At 31.4% G+C, this 19,458-nt stretch overlaps 2 protein-coding genes across 4 annotated transcripts in view; both read right to left on the bottom strand.

Moving 5' to 3' along the window:
- The window catches only part of LOC145316184 (transcription factor hamlet-like), a 38,692-nt gene extending 34,946 nt beyond the window's left edge, over positions 1-3,746 (bottom strand). The window contains exon 1 of the mRNA XM_080156534.1: positions 3,542-3,746. Within this exon, the coding sequence (XP_080012660.1) occupies positions 3,542-3,566 (25 nt within the window). The 5' untranslated portion in view covers positions 3,567-3,746. The remainder of the gene's footprint in view (positions 1-3,541) is intronic.
- Uch-L5 (ubiquitin carboxy-terminal hydrolase L5) overlaps positions 1-19,458 on the bottom strand; it is a 294,886-nt gene that overhangs the window by 63,360 nt on the left and 212,068 nt on the right. The gene's annotated exons all lie outside the window — the stretch shown is intronic.

Raw genomic sequence — 19,458 nt, 5'->3', positions numbered from 1 at the left:
GATGGCTTTAACATTAGGGATTTCATTTTCAAGGAGGCTTTGTATAGTTTCTAATCTTGTCTTGGGCTAATTACAATGGGAAGAAAGAGGACGTTCTGAAATCAATTTTAAAGTGATTTTAACTACATATATTAAATTTTTTTGTTAATTATTGAGTATCTATGATTATATCTTCTGAGAATAAATTTGTAATATAGCTAAATGTAACCAGGGAGTGAGGGGACATTGGGTTTTTATAGTCCTCAAAGTTTTATAATTCTTATTCGTTGGCTCAACAACATTTGGGACTATTATCAAATTTTGATGGTTGGTGCATCAAGTTGAGTGTCCAAACGTTTCAACCAATAATCTAATTGTAATTTACGAAAGTATAATTTTATGTATCATCATTGGGAATGTACATCCATTTATCACCATTGTCCTATCCCTCTTAATCCCTGAAATATAACTATATAAGATAATACAGCACTAATCTGCTGACAATATTAAGCCAACAATCCTTAAAAGAAATTCTGTGGCCAGCAGAAATTGTTATAATCTTATCTAAATGCTCAATTACAGTTCTATTTTTGTATATAGTTTATTGATGTAAGATAATATTATTTATAACTTTATGAAGATAAAAATTTGATCATAAATTGTTTGGATTTTAACGATTTTATTAGTAAAAGGTTCATTAAGAAAATAAATTTAAATTTAAGAAATTAATTAACGAGCATTCAAAATTATTTTTTCTTTTCAATAAAAATATGAAACGAACAAGGATGATTTTAATGGCTTCGAAATTAATTAATATCCGCTGGAATAGAACCAGTTTTCAGCCATACTGAAAAATAATGCATCGTATTACAGACAATTTTCCACAAATATCAAAATAAAAATCATAAAACTGGTTTTAATATCATATCTTTAATTCATTTCCGCGAAAAGCTGTTTATAATACGATGCGAATATAACTAAAAACTTACAAACGGACATACAGCCATACCTTAGTTATATTGTAGCTGCGCTACCGCAAAAATAGGACGTAAAGCCATACCTAAGTTATAGAGTAGCTGCGCTGTCGCCAAAGATGAGATAAGATTTTATTGTTTATTAACCAATTTTAAATTGTTATCTCACTTATCCCAACAAATTTAATAATAATCATAAAACTATCCAAAAAAATATTTACTTTTTTATCCAATTTTACAATTAAATTAGAATGATTCCAAAGGTTAGCAAGCTTAAGACAGGATAATATCAGGGAGGAGGGGGGGGGGGGGGGTAATTGAGCTGTTTACTTCCTAGTCCCCAAAGTTCTATAATTTTTAAATTAAATTTTGATTTGTTGGTTCATTAAGTTGAGTGTCCAAACTTTTTAACCGCTAGTTGTTCTACATATATCTACAGAATAGGTATATTTGAGTATCATTATTGGTGATGTACGTTAATTTATGAGCCATTTTCTTATCCCTTTAGATCCCTGGGATGATGTAGATAACAGGGAAGTTTATATCCAGAAGCTGTGCAGCTTGTACAAAATTAAACATGATCGATTGCGTTGTGTGATCAAGTGAGTAAAAGTGATATTTAAAGGGGTGTTGATGCCATCCTTCAGCACGCTTATGGATTAGATTGGAGAGGAGTATACTTACTTTAAGCGATCAGAATGACGTAAGGACATGTCCTAGTTATAGAGTAGCTTCGCTTCTTGCAAAGAGAACGGTGGATGGAGGGATCGGGGGAGGAGGCTTTGTAATGGAATGAAAAGACACACAGATAGAGAGAGTCATAAAAATTATTAAAGTCCGTTTATCAGTGATTTATTACAACTAATGCTTTTCAGATTAGAATGATGTTTGTCACCTTTTATTGCGCAAATTAATTAGGCCCGTCTTGTGACGTTAACACATTCCCAGGATATCTTCACAATTTTTATTTACTTTTTTAAGTATTGGACCTTTAATCCAGAAAAACACAAAAAGCAAAAAATGATGTGTCTTAGAATTAGAAAAATATTTGGATCTTACAAATATAAGAAAATGTCTTTTTTGAAGAAAATTTTAAAAAAAGAAGAGACGAACAGACAGACGTTACAAAGGACAAAAATATCTTTTTTATTATAATTTTAGATTAAATATTACAAAAAATACACAAAGAAAATAACTTATATAAATATATAGATACAAGCTGATAATGTTAATATTTAATTATCGAGGCCAGAGCAATAAAATATTTAATTTGAAAATTTTGAAATATAAAATTATTACTTTTACATGATAACAGACCTTGATACATTTATCTTTTAATTTACAATTTATTTAAATAAATTGTTTTACTAATTAAATACCTAAATTTAGCAAAATGTCAGTAATTTGACAACAAAATAGACATAAAAGAACTAACGATTTAATGTTCCTATATAAAAGAATAACATATCTAAAGAAAAAATAGTTAAAAACCTGTCCTAGCATTATTTACCCTGATATGAATAACTCAATCAGTCATTCGCGAGATTTTAACAGACATACATAGAATGACTATTTATATTTTTCCATAAATAATTTTTTCCTTAAGTAGAAATCACACGAAATTTTAAAAGAATTCCAACTAAAAGATATTTCCCTCCATAAAAAGAGTTTCATGACAAATTTGGCAGCAGAGGCACAAGTTTGAAACCAGTAATTAATCCATTATGAGGAGTACTCGCAACTAGCGGTGTGCAAAAGTTTTCGCAAAAATCATAATTGCCAATGTGTCATGAACGCACAAAATAAATTAAAAAGTAAAGAAAAGGGGTTTAATAGAGAAAATTAGGCAACCAAAACGGGACAGTCTGTACTTTAGCGTTAATTGGCAAAACTGTTGATAACTTTTGATGAAAAACAAGACTTTTGCTGAAATGATAGGACACCGCAGAGTAACACAGATATGATAATGCAAATCCAAACTTTTGCAAACTTTATTATTTTTGCAATTTTTAATGGAGCTGGCATTACTACCTCGCCCGGTCAGGGTTTATTTCTAGAAATATTTTAGTTCAAGAAAGTTTAATAAGGTTCATTTTTAACTTATAAATATAAATTATAGATAAATGTAATAAAAATCTGCATACTTTAATTGTATACCTTATAATTAAATTATTTTGTGTCACATTTTTATTTTTATTTTGTAATTTAATAAATTACAGTATTTACTTGAATAAAAAATATGCTTTAAATCTTATGTCAGATTATCACTTAATCATGAAAATTTTTTTTATAAAAGCAAAAGAACTTAAACCTATTAATATTTCATTATTAAAATTTAAAATACCACTGAATAAAGACCAAAAAGTTTCCTATTAAATCTCAATTCGTATGTCATAGTACGTTTTCATATAAACATCACCCCTATTTTTTACATTTCTTATAATGTTTTTTATTCACTGATTGTTTAATTGTTTTTAATAGCACGATATCATAGACAGCTTTCTGCGGATAATAAAATAAAAATATAAAATTCTAATCCAGCGGATATCAATCGGTTTTAAAGCCATACTGGAACAAAATTAACCTACCTTCAAATTGTCTAACCGTCAGCATAATCACTTTTTAAATATTTTCTTTAAAACATAAACAATTTTGTTCAATGTCTATAGCTGTATCATATAAAGTTTTTATTTTTTATATTGATATATGTTCATAAGTGTGTCATACTCGTAGTTAACTTTGTATGTTAGTCCATGATGATATGACAGTAGTGTGTAAATGACTGCACAAGACAAGCATTTGCCAGGGAGGTGGAGAGAGGATGGTATACAGAGCGGAGGAGACTATACTCACACATACACACACACACACACACACACACCACCTGCTTTGTAGCATGGGATAGGATGAGCCCGGAGTGTAAGGGAGGATGAGCAGGCCGCAGGCCGCAGCCATGATAACCATCATCATCTTCTACCCACTCCCTTTCAATACAATGCAACCTTCCCCTATTTACGCGTTACACCGGCCCAACTTCCCCTTCCTAATCTGTTATACGGCGCTGGCGAGCCAATCACGGGCCGATGATGAGTGGACAGCGACCAATGGGAGACGGCGGATGGGGTCGGTTGGGCAGTTTAGCGGTAGAATCTTGTTCCATCCTAGCTGTCTCTTATACATGTCCTTAATCCCCCCTTTTTTTTATCTGTCCCCCCTTCTTCCCCCCATGTTTTGTGTGTAGTTATATCTTTTCTATGTCACTCTGACTCTAACTCTCTTTCTCTCTCTCATTATTTTGCCTCTCTCTCTTTTAACATAACCTTTATGCTTCTTGCAACCACACAAACACACATACACACACAAGCATAGACAGACACACACACACAAACCTACACAGATTCCTTCCATATTCTGTTGTTTACACAATTACAAGAGATACACACAGTATGTGTATATAATATATATGTGTATGGGGGGGGGGGGGGAGTTGGTTGCGCTGAGCTAACATTTTAGCGGCAGTATTAATGCCCTTTCTACACTAAGAGAATGTACGTTTGTTCGTTTTGTCATTGCCAGAAGGTCCTTACTTCAATTATTATCATATAGATTTTTTAGATTTTGGATAATAATTTTTATAGTATAACAGTATAATAATATGATTTACCCGATTTATAAAAAACGAACTAATCAAATAATAAATATTAAGTTTCTTCAAATTAAAACAATTTTATAAAATGTTGAGCCTTTTCAAGTATCTAGTAGGTTTTTTTAACAGCTAGAAAAAATTAATCAGAAATTTCAGAAAGCTTTGTATAATTTTTGGTGGCTTTGAAACCTTCTCAAAAAAAGATATAGCACCAAACAATATCTTAAGGCCCTCTTTCCCTAAAATAAAGCCAAAAATTCGTTCCAAGAATTAAGTATGAAAATAATATAGCTTAGAACCTTCCCAGGACCTTTGTAAAGCTTCTTTAAACTGAAAACTAGGCAAGATCTAAACGGACAAACAGAAATAACCTACTACTTTATATAATAAGAAAACTATAACAATAATCTTTTTAATAGTACTGGAGAGGAAACGTATTACATAAAGCTTTTTTTTTATTATATCTATATTTCTAAACATTGCATTGTAAACCTTTGTTTTACTAAACTAGAAAACGCATAAAAAATAAGTTAGGAAAAGGTAAAGTCTTCAATTTCATTTTATTTAATAAGCTTCTTCTTTTATTCTTGATTCAGCCAAAAAATTGAATTTAAAAAGATTCCCTAAAACTCATTATAACTTACTAGCGGATGCACCCTTAGCATCTAGGAGCTTTAGGAATCCAACAGAGACAGAAAAAGCCTAAAACCATTCCAAGAATTAAATTTGTAATTAAAAATCCAACAAACAAAGAACCTTACTACTTTTATATTAGGATTGCGAAACTGTAAAGGCGTCCCTTTAAATAAGAATGATATTGCTCAAGTTTACATCTACAGAATTTGAGAATTAAACAATCAACAAGAGAGAGAGAGAGAGAGAGGTTGAGAGAGAGAGAGAGAGAGAGAGAGAGAGAGAGAGAGAGAGAGAGAGAGAGAGAGAGAGAGAGAGAAATACAGAGATATAAAAAAGAAAAGGTAAATAGAGATAGAGAGATAAAAATAGAAAAATAAAGAGAAAAGAGAGACCAATAGAAAAAAGAGAGAAATCTCAGGTTTCATAAAAGTGTTTGGAAAACAATTTTCATCTAAAATGTTTACGAGGTCTTTACATTTTGCAGAGAATAAAAACAACTTTTACATCATCTCTCTCTCTCACCCGCTCTCTCTCTTTCTCTTTCTCTCTCTCGTATTATTTACGAAGCTACTTTTAGAATTCACTTCGTCTGTAAGTCGGTCCGTGTGTCCATCTGTACGACAGTCAATCCGTCCGTTTGTCCGACTGCTTTTAAGTTAGACTGAGCACCCAGAATGTAACTCATTTGGTCCGTCGGTCTGTCGGTCATGCTAGAAAATATAAATTATGTTTTATCAAGGTTTCGTGGTTTTTTAATGTTGTATTATATGCTACTTTCTTTTCTCTCTCCCTTTCTTGTGACTTGTGACTTGTAACATCTGGTCTAAAAATTACCTTATCCTCATGTCTATTAATGATGTTTGTGCTTCGCTACTTATAGATGTTGTCATCCTTGTTCTCATTTGCTTAGATATCAGTGGTCCATGAAAACATTTAATTTAAGTTGCAAAGCTAATTTTGACTCACTTTTTCTACCCATGATTAAAATATTTATGGTAAATTTTAATTAAAAACATAATAATGGATTAAATATTACTTGGATCTTACACCGGATTATCATGTACTTTAATATAGGTAAACTTTTAGCTTGTTAAAATAACGATCCCCCTCATCCACCTCCTTAAATGCACCCCCCCCCCCCTCCCCTCCTTCTGGAACTGACGAACTGACCGATAAGTGACCAATTTTTCCCCTGTCAAAATATCTACGTATAATATACATATATTTATTAATTAACATAAAACTGTTGCTAGTGGGGCTTATATCTCCTTCCCCCCTAAAAAAAAAAGACGAATTACCTTATGAAATCCTATGCGACTTTTTACTCCCCCGACCAAAAAAAGGTAGAACGTTTTTGAAAGAATTAAAATTTTTCATTTTTTACCTCAATTGTTTTCGCTTTTATGGATATGAAAATTAGTGGGGAATATAGAGTGAGACCTTTTCCTGCATTTTTATTCAATTTTTTACAATTAAATTGTAAACAAACTCATAAAAGTTCAATATTAAAATTTTGTTTATTACATATGATATTTGTTTCACAAATTATATCAATTAAAATAAGGTTGACTAATACATGATATTTAAAAGAGCATTTGAAACAGTTTTAATTTTAAAAATAAAAAAAAAGAAATCTAAAGATTTTCAAAACAAGGATGACAACATCTAAAAGCGAAGCGAAGCTCTAAAATCAGGCGTTGGGACAAACGAATATCAGTTGGGATTGCTTATAGAGTGGCTGCGATACTAGAATAGTTACATATTGCATTGTATTAAAGACAGCTTTCCGCAGACAGTAAAATAAAAAAAATTATAAGATCAATCCCAGTTTTGCTAGACCATGCCTTCGGTATCAATATTATGATTTTTATTAAATTATTCGCGGAAAATTGTCTACAATACAAAACGATACATGATTTTTCCATCGGATATTATTCGGTTTGAAGACCATACTGAAAAAGTTATTCTATCATTTGTTAGTAATGTTCTACTTTTTCTGCGCACGTACTCCGATTATATTAAATAGCACAGCTACTTCATAAATAGCTTTCTTTCTTTCAACAGAATTAAAACTTGTAAATTTCTAATATAACCCTGGGAGGAAGGGGACATTGGACTGTTTATTACACTAGTCCCCAAAGTTTTATTATAACGTTTTCTTATTCGTTACTTAACAACTTTGGCAACTTTTAATGAATTTTGATTGGTTGGCTCATTAAGTTGAGTGTCCAAACGTTTTAACCACTTATTGTAAATTACAGAAGGGGTAATATTGTGTATCATAAAGGTGATGTACATCAATTAATCAGCCATTGTTTTTTCCCATTAGATCCTTGATTTAATCAGCAATCTTAAGACAATGTAATACTTAGTGAAAATAAAATGACCTTATTGTTTTTATCTTTAATTTTTTTATTTGCGGCGCTATTCATTATCTTGATTATCCTTGTTATGATATGTGTAAATGTTGTAATATTCTGCTAATTACAGACTGTAAAACATTTTTCTGTCATCTAAACAGTTTTCCCAGTCACTAGGGATCAGACACACCTAAAAAGTCATAAGGTTTTTTGTCTTAATATTAAAAGCTTAAAATATTAATAACTACTGAATCAATTGGGTTCTCTATTTTAGGTAAGCTTCACATAGGTTCTGATTTTAGACTATTTTATTTTTAGATTTAAGTTTTTAGATGGTTTTAAGCTATTTTTCTAGCCCCTCGAATGTAGTGCTCATAGAGTCTGAGGCAAAACCATTCCATTGAGCAAAAGAAATAATTTTATCTCAATGATTTAATATTTTTGTGTTAGAAAGATATTTTTATTATGAAGGATTATCCCTTGTTCTTAAGTTTTACATAATGTTATTAATTTATTAGGTGTCAAGTCTATTTCTCGCTCACTATCCTAAAGCTAAGAGTTCGGCTGGTTCATCCAGCCACCTGGCTTCCTCAGCTACGGCCTTTGTAACGCAGCTATGTGGCATCAATCCCAACCGTAAGCAACACTCAGACACAACCACCATCAGCAGCAGCTGTGCAGCTAAAGACACGACTGGCAACCCTTGATAAATGTTCTGATGTATTTGCAAATAGTATTAGACTTTTGTTAATTTTTGATTAAAACAGAATTAAATTTCAAAAAATAATAAAGCAAGAAATTGAACTAAAGAAAAATAGTACAAAACCACCCTAATATATTTTTAAATCTCAAAAGAAAAGTACAACTAATTCGGACCACCAATTTATTAATTTGAGTTTACCAGCTTCAGACAAACACCCTACTAGTATTATATGATTGTATGTAAATATCTATAATACAAAGTAGAACGATGTCTGTCTGTCTGTTTGTTTGTAGCGAAGGATCTCGCTAACCGCTGAACCGATCGGGTTCTCTTTTACAGGGTAGCTTCTCATAGGTCCCGGAAAGGTTTATAACTATTTTCTTGGGGGGTGGGACACCCCCAACCCCTCCAAAAAAACTGAAAAATACCCCCCCCCCAAAAGAAAAATAATTTTTTTTCTTTTTAAAACTAAAATTAAAATAGTGGGTTCGACTACCCCCCCCCCCCCAAAATTTTTTTAAAAATTTTTCTTTTAAATCTAAAATACGAAAAAATTGGTTTGATTAAACCTCTTGGGGCAAAGCCCCTAGAGGCTAGGGGCGAAGCCGCTAGTAATTTATAAGCTTTTATAGAATGATGATTAAATTATAAGGTTTATAACCCTAATAATATTGAAGAGCAATAAAGTTTTTTTTTTAATGTAGCTCAGCTGCTCTGCAAGTCATATCTGCTTGTTTGCTGTTACTCAAGAAGATTATGACTTATATAACTTTCTGTATTTTCATTCTTTTTCATGCCTTAAAAGTTACTATAGTAGCCTTGGAATAAATGTGAACTCAGTGATTGTCGGGCACAGAAACCCCTCCCCCTACTTTTCACAAAAAAAAATATACGAGACTGGGGGTGGTAATTTTTAAAATTATTCCTAACACACTGTGGGGATGGGTCTAATCCTGCGGCTGGACTACCAAGTACCAAATAAAACCTTACCTAACCTGACTTAAAATACTAAAGACGAAATAACGGAAAACTACTACAACTCCTCCCCTAATTTGATTTTATTTAAAAAACAATGGGGTGTATTAATAGATGATTATTACATCGTATTATAGACAGCTTTCTGCAGATATAAAAATGAAAAAGAAATTGATTATAAAAACCAGTTTTTTAGCACCGAGGGGCCGAAGGCCCTGGGGAAACAAACTGGTTTAAATTTTATGATTTTTATTTTTTGTTTTCGTGGAAAGTTGTGTATAATACGATGCTATACTTGAATTTTTTAGTATGGCTGAGAGCCAGTTCTAATCTAGCAGAAATTGTTCATACTGGAAAACCTTTCCTTTGGTTCAACTACAGTTTAACATCCCTAGTTATTAAATCTAGAAATGCTCTTGAATTTGTATACTATGAAAACAATGATATGTGTTGGTATATGTTTCCCGCGATCAAAAAGAAAAGTTGTCCTCGTTTTAATATTTTGATGATAACAATAATGTAATAAAATAATTGAACTAAAACACATAAATGTTTTAACAGGTTTAATGATTTTTTTTGTCAGTTAAGATCTTGTTAATCACTGAACTGATTGAGTTCTCCATTTTAGGCTAATTTTAAATACATACAGGTATGTTTCATGCCATTTTACTGCCTTCCTGCTACTCTTTTAAAGAAACGTTTAAGGTATGAAGCTATATGGTGAGCAAACAATAGAAATGTTCCAGATGCACTTATCCTAAATAATAAAAAGCTTCACTTTTATAAATAAGAAAGGTATAAAAAATCAGTTAAACACATATTTTATTAATTTGATTTTTGGTGCATAGTTTTTTAATAATTGAATGTAAAAAAAAACAATAATTACTTTGAAGAAGCGAACTAAAAATATGTCAAATATAGATTAAACAAGGATGACAACATCCATAAAAGCGAAGCACTGAAACTTTAGGACAAACGGACATTAACACTTATATAGTGTCAGAACTGAATAATCAGAATAGAAATGTATAAGAGATGAAGCAAAATTGTAAGTGTAAATTTGTTGAAAAACTGCTTGATACAGGATAATGTTTATGGACATACTTATATTTTTAGGACTTGATTATAGAGTTGCTTTGCTTGAAACATTATACTTTGTTGTCCCAGGAATCAACATATCAAAAATCAGATCAATCACATAAAAATTAGTTGTTAAAAAAGTAAAAAAATCAGCATGTTTATAATGGACGTACGGACATTCTTGTAATGATTATAGAGTTGCTACGCTTTCTAAATTGTACCTAACTACTACAGGAATCATCATGCAAAGTTTGGAACCGATAGGACAATTCTAACCTGTTTAAATTAACGAAAAAAGCTATCTGTTTGTGACGGACGGACGGACGGACCGACCCTAATTATAGAAAAGCTTCGCTTTTAAAAAACAATAGAATAAAATCAATTATCTAAAATTGTTATCTATTCAGTAAATATTATGTTTAGCTAATAATGAGTCAATCCTAATGAACCATTTATAGATTATCTAAAAAGTTCTGGGTGTTTTTTTGTTTGTTTGTTCCAATGAATTGGGTGAGAAGCTGCGTAGAGCCTTTGCACTTTATTTGGCGCAACCTGGATCTTGTCTCTATGGGCATTATAAAATCTGGTGTAACAGACGTACGGATATAGCCTTTCTACAAAAAAAAGCTGCGCTGATAAAAATTATTTCGTGAACATATTTGATAGCGAAGCTTTTCTATAAATAGGATCTGTCCGTCAGTCCGTCAATTATGTGATATTATTATCCTATTCATCTTATTTTTGGAATACTGATTCCTAGGACAACAGAATACAACTTATTAAGCGAAGCATCTCTATAAACATCTCAAATCCTAAATGTGTACGTGTTCCTTAAACTGTAGCTTGTATTTTACAGGTTTGCAACACATATACTTACACTTTTGTTTAGACTTATACATTTATATTCATTCTGCTTATTTAGTTCTGACACACTCTACAAGTGTTAATGTTTGTTCTACCATTCCAGAGCTCCGCTTTTATGGATGTGGTTATCCTTGTTTTAATGAAATGCCTGAATATTTTGATTAAAACAAACAACTGAAATATTGATTGTTTAATATTACTCATGCACGTTGTTGTAATGAATTATTACCAATAACATGATCAATTAATTGTACACATGAATATCTATTTACTAAGTATATTTGCAATAACTTTTAATTAATGAAATCTTCCAATTTTTAACATGTACAAAACGGCCTGCTTAATTGCTTCAAGATCCATGTCAGATCTATATAGGAATTAAATGTCTATAAACGAGCTTAAGTTTTCCAAGGAATATTTGTTTAATACTCATAGTGCTCCAATAATCCATAATAAACTCTCATTGCCCAGAACGATAAGACCCATTATTTTACTTTATTAAAAATAAATTCCTTTGTTTAATTTCATGTTGCTATTTACCTTATATCAATGTATTTAATTTCTAATCACAAAAAAGAAAATTTAGATTTATAATATAATAAATTTAAGAAAACTCTGTTTTAAAAGAATTCGATAGTGGCCTTTGTGTGTTCAAATATTAAACTAAAATTGTAATCATCATCATTAACCCTTTGGTGATGGTAATGTAAAGAAAAAAATATAATTTAAAAAATCTCTTTAAAATCATTTAGATTATTAAATATTTACTTTCTTTTAGATAGTAATGCCGGGTGAGGAAAATAGATTTATTGAGAAATAGATATGCATATAGAAAACTAGCCAATAGGGAGATAATTATATCGAGCCAAATCTAGTATATAATAGTAGCGACTACGCCCCTAGATGCCTCTAGATCCCTCACTTGAGGTGGGGGGGGGGGTGGAGATGTTGAGTTCGACCCTCCCATTTTTTATTTTATTTTCAAACCTTATCTTGATCTATAAGAAGCTAAATTGTAAAAGAAATTTATATCGGTTACAAACAGACAGACAACATTTTACTTTTATATAAGGATTACACCAAGGACGTCCAAGGGGGGGGGGGTAAAGTGGTGATTACCCCCCCCCCCAAATAAAAAAGCTTGGACGCCCCTAGATTACACTATTTAGTAAGATGTGTGAATTTTTGTGTTTATGTCTGATAAGATCTCTCAAACGGCTAGAGCGCCCCTCTGCACCCCAAAGAAAAACGATAATAGAAATAATTATACATTCAAAACATTTTATTATTTAGTCTAGAAAAATTAAAAATAAAATTTGAAAGTCTTGGAAAATTTAGTAAAGAAATTGATTAGTGGTTACACGAAACTTTGCAATTACACATAAATTTCAACAACTTCAAACTTGAGGTATAATTTGTGGAAAATAAACAAGGGTGACAACATCCATTAAAGCATTAAATTCATAAGTAAAGGTGTATAACAAAGACAACTACCTGGTTCCAGTGGTGGGGATCTTTTTAGTCTGCTAACAAATCGATTTCTGCTCTTTTGTAGGGACTTGGCTGTGTTAATATTTCCTACGCTATTGAATGATATTCAAAGACTTAATTGAAAGGGTCCCCACCTCGTGAACATACAGTTATTGCACCCCCAGCCCTGTTTATTCTTTTACTTTTATATCAAAGCTAACCTTAACAATTCAGACTGTCGAACATATTTTTTATATTATATATAAATCTGATGGAAAAAATCGAAGATAATCTGTTGTAAAGTGGCTCCCAAAATCAACTTATTTCAATTGTACGTACGGACTTTCTAGTATTGATTAGAGGATTACTCCACATTCAAAAACATTCCTAATAGTTACAGAAATCTTTAAGCAAAATTTCAAATCGACACGAGAAGATGGACAGACACGCTCTAACTGTAGAAACGCTTCGCTTATAATCGTTGGTGTAATTTAATTTTAGAGCCTCAATATGCCTTCTACATAAATATTTGATATTGTAATAAAAGGTGATTATGGTTACATTGTATAATATATTACATACTGATTATGCATTAATTGGACCTGAATAAAAATCATTAATCAGTTCAAAATTACTTGAAATAAAAAAAATTAGACTAATATATTACAAAATGGCAAATTTCCTATATACATACTTACTAATACCTTTATTTACTTACTATATTGGAATGTTTAATCATTTATAATTGTTTGTTTTATAGTTTTGATATAAATTTTTGTAAAATGATATTTGTTCAACCAAGTAATCTTCACCTTTTAGACTTTTCCAGTTGCAAATTTAGGTTATTTTTATTATTTATTCATCGCATCGTATTATTGACAGCTCTCCGCGGATATAAAATGAAAAATTATAAGATTTAAAACAGTTTTGTTAGGCCCCGGGGGCCACAGCTCTACACTAACAAAGCTAGTATTAATTTTATGATTTTTATTTTTATATTCGTGGAAAACTGGCTTTAATACAATACTAAACATGATTTTTGAGTATGAGTATGAGAACCGGTTCTTAACCAGCGGATATTAATCGATTTCGAAGCCATACTGTAAATGTATTTATGCTTTTTAGTTCTAAAATGATCAGTTCAGCCGTTTATGAGATCTTGAAGAACATACACAGCTCACTACTTACTACCATAGTATAGGATAAACATGAAAAATCTTTGTTTCTTATTTGTGTTTTACTGCTTATGTGCAATGTTATCCTTGTTGTTGGCTATAGCTCTAGCATTGGATATAGAATATATATGGATATATTGACAGGGGAATGTTTATCGTCAATTTAGCTTGCTAATATGAACCTCCTTTATAGGTCAGTTCGTTCATACAGTCAGAGGGAAGGGGATAAGATAAAGCGAGTTTAGCCATCTACCTGCAACCCTTTATCAGAGTCACGAAAATCTAGTGCAACATCCATGTAATAATATATCGATTGACATATCAAACCACAAGACTTGTGCCTAAATATCCTCTTGTATGACGTATCACCATCTACATATATATAATAACATTATAAATATAATAATTCTGGTTATCTATCATCCTGATAACCACCAGGATAACATGATAATTAGGGGGTAGAAATTAATAATAACTGCACATGGCACATGTGTGCAGATCACGAAATGGCAGATTTTCACGGTTTGATATAAGGGGTTAGCAAAAGCGGAACTATTCTACATTTAGAGTCAATAAGGGGTTAACAAAACCGGGACTTTTTAGTAGCGAAGCTACTCTATAATTCACTTTGTCCGTCCGTCCGTCAGTCAGTCCGTAACGCTATGGGGGAAATGGGATTTACTCAGCTCCTATAAAAGATAGAATGCTGAAATTTTTTGACAACATTCCCATCATTAAGGAGCACAATTGACTATAAAACATCATTGGCGTTCGGACCGACTTTTAGCAGGTTTTAGGCTATTTTTATATTTTTCACATTTTTCTCCATATCTTCAGTGTTTATGGTCCGATTTTCAAAATTTTTTCAGTTACAGATATCAAAATTAAATTTCCCGTCGTTTAAAGGAACACCAACGAAGGTCAGACTGCCTTTTTAGCAGGTTTTAGGCTATTTTTATATTTTTCACATTTTTCTTCATATCTTCAGTGTTTATGGTCCGATTTTCAAAATTTTTTCAGTTATAGATATCAAAATTAAATTTTCCGTCTTTTAAAGAAAACAACCATGACGGCCAGACTGCCTTTTTAGCAGGTTTAAGGCTGTTTTTTTTATATATTTAACATTTTTCTCCATATCTTCAGTGTTTATAGTCTGATTTTCAAAATTTTTCAGTTATAGATATCAAAATTAAATTTCCCGCCTTTTAAACAAAATAACCATGACGGCCAGACTGCCTTTTTAGCAGGTTTTAGGCTATTTTTATATATTTAACACTTTTTTCCATATCGTCAGTGTATATGGTCCGATTTTCCAATTTTTTTAAGTTAAGGATTTAAAAATTAAATTTTTTGTCGTTTTAATAAAACAACCATGACGGCCAGACTGCCTTTTATCAGGTTTTTGGCTATTTTTATAAGTTTTACATATTTCCCCATATCTTTGTATATTTTGATGCAATTTTCAAACTTTTATGGGATATCTGTATCGAAATAATTTTTCCCATTGTTATGAGCATCTTTAATATAATTTACTTTGACCATCGTCATCATACAAAATAAAACAAGGTTTCATGTTTATTTTATCCAATAAATCTATTCTTGATTTTAGTAAAAACCTTTTAAATCTACGTATTCCAATCAACAATTTTTTGTGCTTCGCTACTTATGGATGTTGTCATCCTTGTTTACATTTAGGGTGGATAAGTACTTTACGGATAGCTCTTTTATTGTGTGTTTAATATGTTCTATTTGATTTCTGTTACGATTAGATAGAATCGTAAATGCGGAGCCTGTCTATTATAGATCTTTTATTTATATATCTATAATACAAAGTAGCTTGATGTCTGTCCGTCCGTCTGTCTGTCTGTCCGTCTGTCCGTCCGTCCGTCCCTTAAGATCTCGGTAACCACTGAAATGATTGGATTCTACTCTTCAGGGAATATACCTACTAGTCCTGTGGTGGTTTTAGGCTATTTCTTGGTGGGTGGGACATCCCCAACCCCCCCAAAAAAACAAAAAAAAATCCCCTTAATTTTTTTAGGCAGTTAATTTAAATGTGGTGGTTGCAGCACCAGAGGTACTTATTCTTTTTTAATTACCTCTTGTGGCACAGCCCCTAGAGGCTTTGGTTTTTTTCTACTTAAATGTTAACTCGAGAAGTAAAATATGAATAGGCTTAAAAATAATTACTCCTAATTAATTGATAATTGATTGCTCTTTATTATTGATTTACTATTATTATATTTTTAAAACTTTTCTATTTAACAAAGGGTTAAACTGTTAGAGAATCTATGGCTGCCAAGCCCTTCTCGAAACAAAACTAAAATGAATATACTTTTTAATGTTTCAATAACGTATTTTTTTCAACTCTCCTATAGTATAAAGTAGCAAGGTTTTTTTTCTGAAGCTTCAGATCTCATTAACTGCTGAACATATTAAGTTTTCTATTTAAGGTAACTTCACATAAGTCCTGTGATGGTTTTAGGCGTTTTTTATTTTCAGATTTAAGTTTTTTTTCTTGCACTTCTCTGGCCCTTTGTATACAGAGTCCCTAAATGCTAGGGACAGAGCCGCTAGGTATCTATAAACAAGTAAGGTTTCTTCTAAAGGAAGCAGAGCTTTTCAAAGACAGGTGAAAGTAAAAGGGATGGAAGAGAAGCAATGCAGGCAGGCAAAACAGCTGTTAGGGAAGTGAATCGTACAAACACATTTATTCGTTGGTGAACTTTTTTGATTGGTTGGTTCAAACTAGCTGTGTCCAAACTTATCAACCAAAAATATTAATAAACAAAAGGATAATTTTGTTTATCATTTAATTTAGGGTGTATATCAATAAATCGTCCATTGTCTTATCCCTTTAAATCCCTGGACCATAAAACATTTTTGAACAGAATTACATGGATTACTTGAAGAAAAGATTGGCTGGAAGAAACAAATGAATGCGTATGTAATTATTATATCCAAAGAAACAAATAAATGTGTATGTAATTATTATATCCAAAGTTTCCCTTAATTTGTATCAAAGTTTTCGTGTCATAAATGCTTCATTTTACATAAAATGTGTTGGATTATCCTTTTTGATGCTGATTTATTAACATGCTTACCTAACCAATGCATGACCAATCACGGGAACTTATTCAATGGGGTATTCCTGTCCAGTTTTTTGTTTAGGAATGAATATTTCTTACCCGAGGGAATAAATGATGGACCGATAGGTCATCATTTAATCACGAGGGTAAGAAATATTCATTCCTAAACAAAAAACTGGACAGGAATATCATTCTCATTTAAACATAAAACTCATTTTTTTATGCTAAAATGTGGTTTAATTTTGGTTTTCTGTTCAAAAAAATATTATAAATATGAAAAAAGGAGATTATTTTCTTTCTTTTAGTAATTAATAAAAATTATAAAATCTTCCAAAAAAATTAAAAATCTTCTAAAATCATACCAGGGATATAAATGAGATACCAGGGAAATAAATGAATATTTACATCCACTATTTAAGGGGTTGTTTATATGGGAATGTACTTTTATTTTCATATTCAAATTATGATCTATGATTATACGATGACTGATAAATTGATGTACATCCCCAATGATGACACACAAAATTAACCTTTCTGTAGATTACAATTGGTAGTTTGGTGGTTGAAACGCTTGGATACTCAATTTGATAAACCAACGAATTATACAAAATTTGGGACTAGTGTAATAAACGGCCCAATGTCCCCTACATTACTGGATTTTTTAGATTGTACAAATAGTCTTTTGTTGAAGGATGGTAGGATTTTTGCACAAAAACAAGGACAATTATGGCCAGAAAAGCGATTGCAGAAACAGACATTATTAAATTGACGAACATGCCATTTTTGTAAGCACATTTGATTAAAACATTTTCTATTTTAAATTTCATAACATCCTTTAAAAACTAAAGAAGGAGTAGCAATTTTCTGTAACAGATGGTAATTGTCAGAATAACAGTTTGAAATTAAGTACGCACATACATAAAAAGCCTAGTTATAGAGTATCTATGCTACTAAGAAGTTCAAATAATTAATACTAGTGTAGATCACCAAGGAAAGGGACTATCATAAGTAGATCGTAAGGGTAATAATAAATTGTTCGGGAAGTGTGGTAGCGGTAAGGGGTTAGTAAGATTGCATGACAGTAGCCATGTGTGGCACGGGGATCCTCAATTAGATGGGGAGGGGGGGGGGGGTGGGTTCTCCCCACTATTGCTCCTCATTCATGACCATAATAATAGCATAGCAAGCAACCAAACCAACAACCATTAACTACTACTCAGGGATCTTAAGGGATACGGCAAAAATAATGTAAAGAATTGAGGTGGATTCTTAAAAAAAATTGCCCCACTAATCGCTTAGTGGGGCAAAATTGTTTTCGTGAAAAATCCACCAAAATAACATTAAAAATCTACAAAAATTAAACAAAATCATATATTAATAACCCTTCTATGATTTTCTTTAATTTTTGTAGATTTTTAGTGTTATTTTGGTGGATTTTTCACAAAACAATTTTGCCCCACTAAGCGATTAGTGGGGCAAATTTTTTTAAAAAGAATCCACCTCTGATAAACGAAATACCTCCCATTATTGGTGGAAAAGATTTGACATGGTACTACCAATACTCAATTTAGATTTAAGAAAAGACCGAAATTTGTAAAGCAATAAAACGAGAGAACGTGTTCCTAAAACTTTGGAGACCTTTATAATGCAAAGTCTAATGTCCCCACCCTACCTGCAACCACTATACTCGTAAACATTATCATAAACATGAAATCTTTATCAAAATAAACATCATAAAATTCCATACAGTATTCATATTGTATTTTTATCCAGGGAGAGAGGGAACATTGGGCTGTTACAATAGTCCCCAAAGTTCTATAATAACGTTTTCTTATTTGTTGGCTTTACAACTTTGATTTTGTTAATTTTGATTGGATGGTTTATTAAGTTGAGTTCAACAACTAATTGTAATCTAGAGAAGGAGTAATTTTGTGTATCATTATTGGAGAAGTATATAAATTTGTATGCCATTGTCCTATCCCTTTAGACCATTGATTTTTATCATTTATAACAGTGCAGCTACTCTAAAACTAGGGTCTATTCTCTTCACTTTAATATTATCTTTAATATTACATTTTACATTATGGACATGACTGTCCCTGTTCCATTTGTTTTGGTGATAATTTTAATTTTAAATTATTTCAAACCTAATATTTTCTTTAATAGAATTAATATTAATGAATTATAATTATAAAATATTTGAATAAAGCGCCTGCAAGATATTTACTTTGTTCAAATATATTGTACATTTTCAAAAAGTTTTTTTTCTCACCGCTAAATAAGCAAGCAATTATTCACAATATCGGTCATATATATTTGTCCATAGGGACATCACTAATCTGTGACCTGTTCTAAATAATAGACATACAAGTTTAGTCCCTATTATTTTAGTGGTGCATCTAGGATATACGGAAAGAGTTGTGTGTGACGTCATAAAAATAGGTCTAAAAAGAAGGATGAGAGAAGTGGGAAAGGAAACCCCTTAAAAAGAAATGGATTTTTATGAC

This window comes from Acartia tonsa, chromosome 4 (genome assembly GCF_053477335.1).
Source record: "Acartia tonsa isolate MP-2025a chromosome 4, ASM5347733v1, whole genome shotgun sequence".
Lineage (NCBI taxonomy): Eukaryota > Metazoa > Arthropoda > Copepoda > Calanoida > Acartiidae > Acartia > Acartia tonsa.
This window is presented reverse-complemented; position numbering and strand designations above follow the sequence as displayed.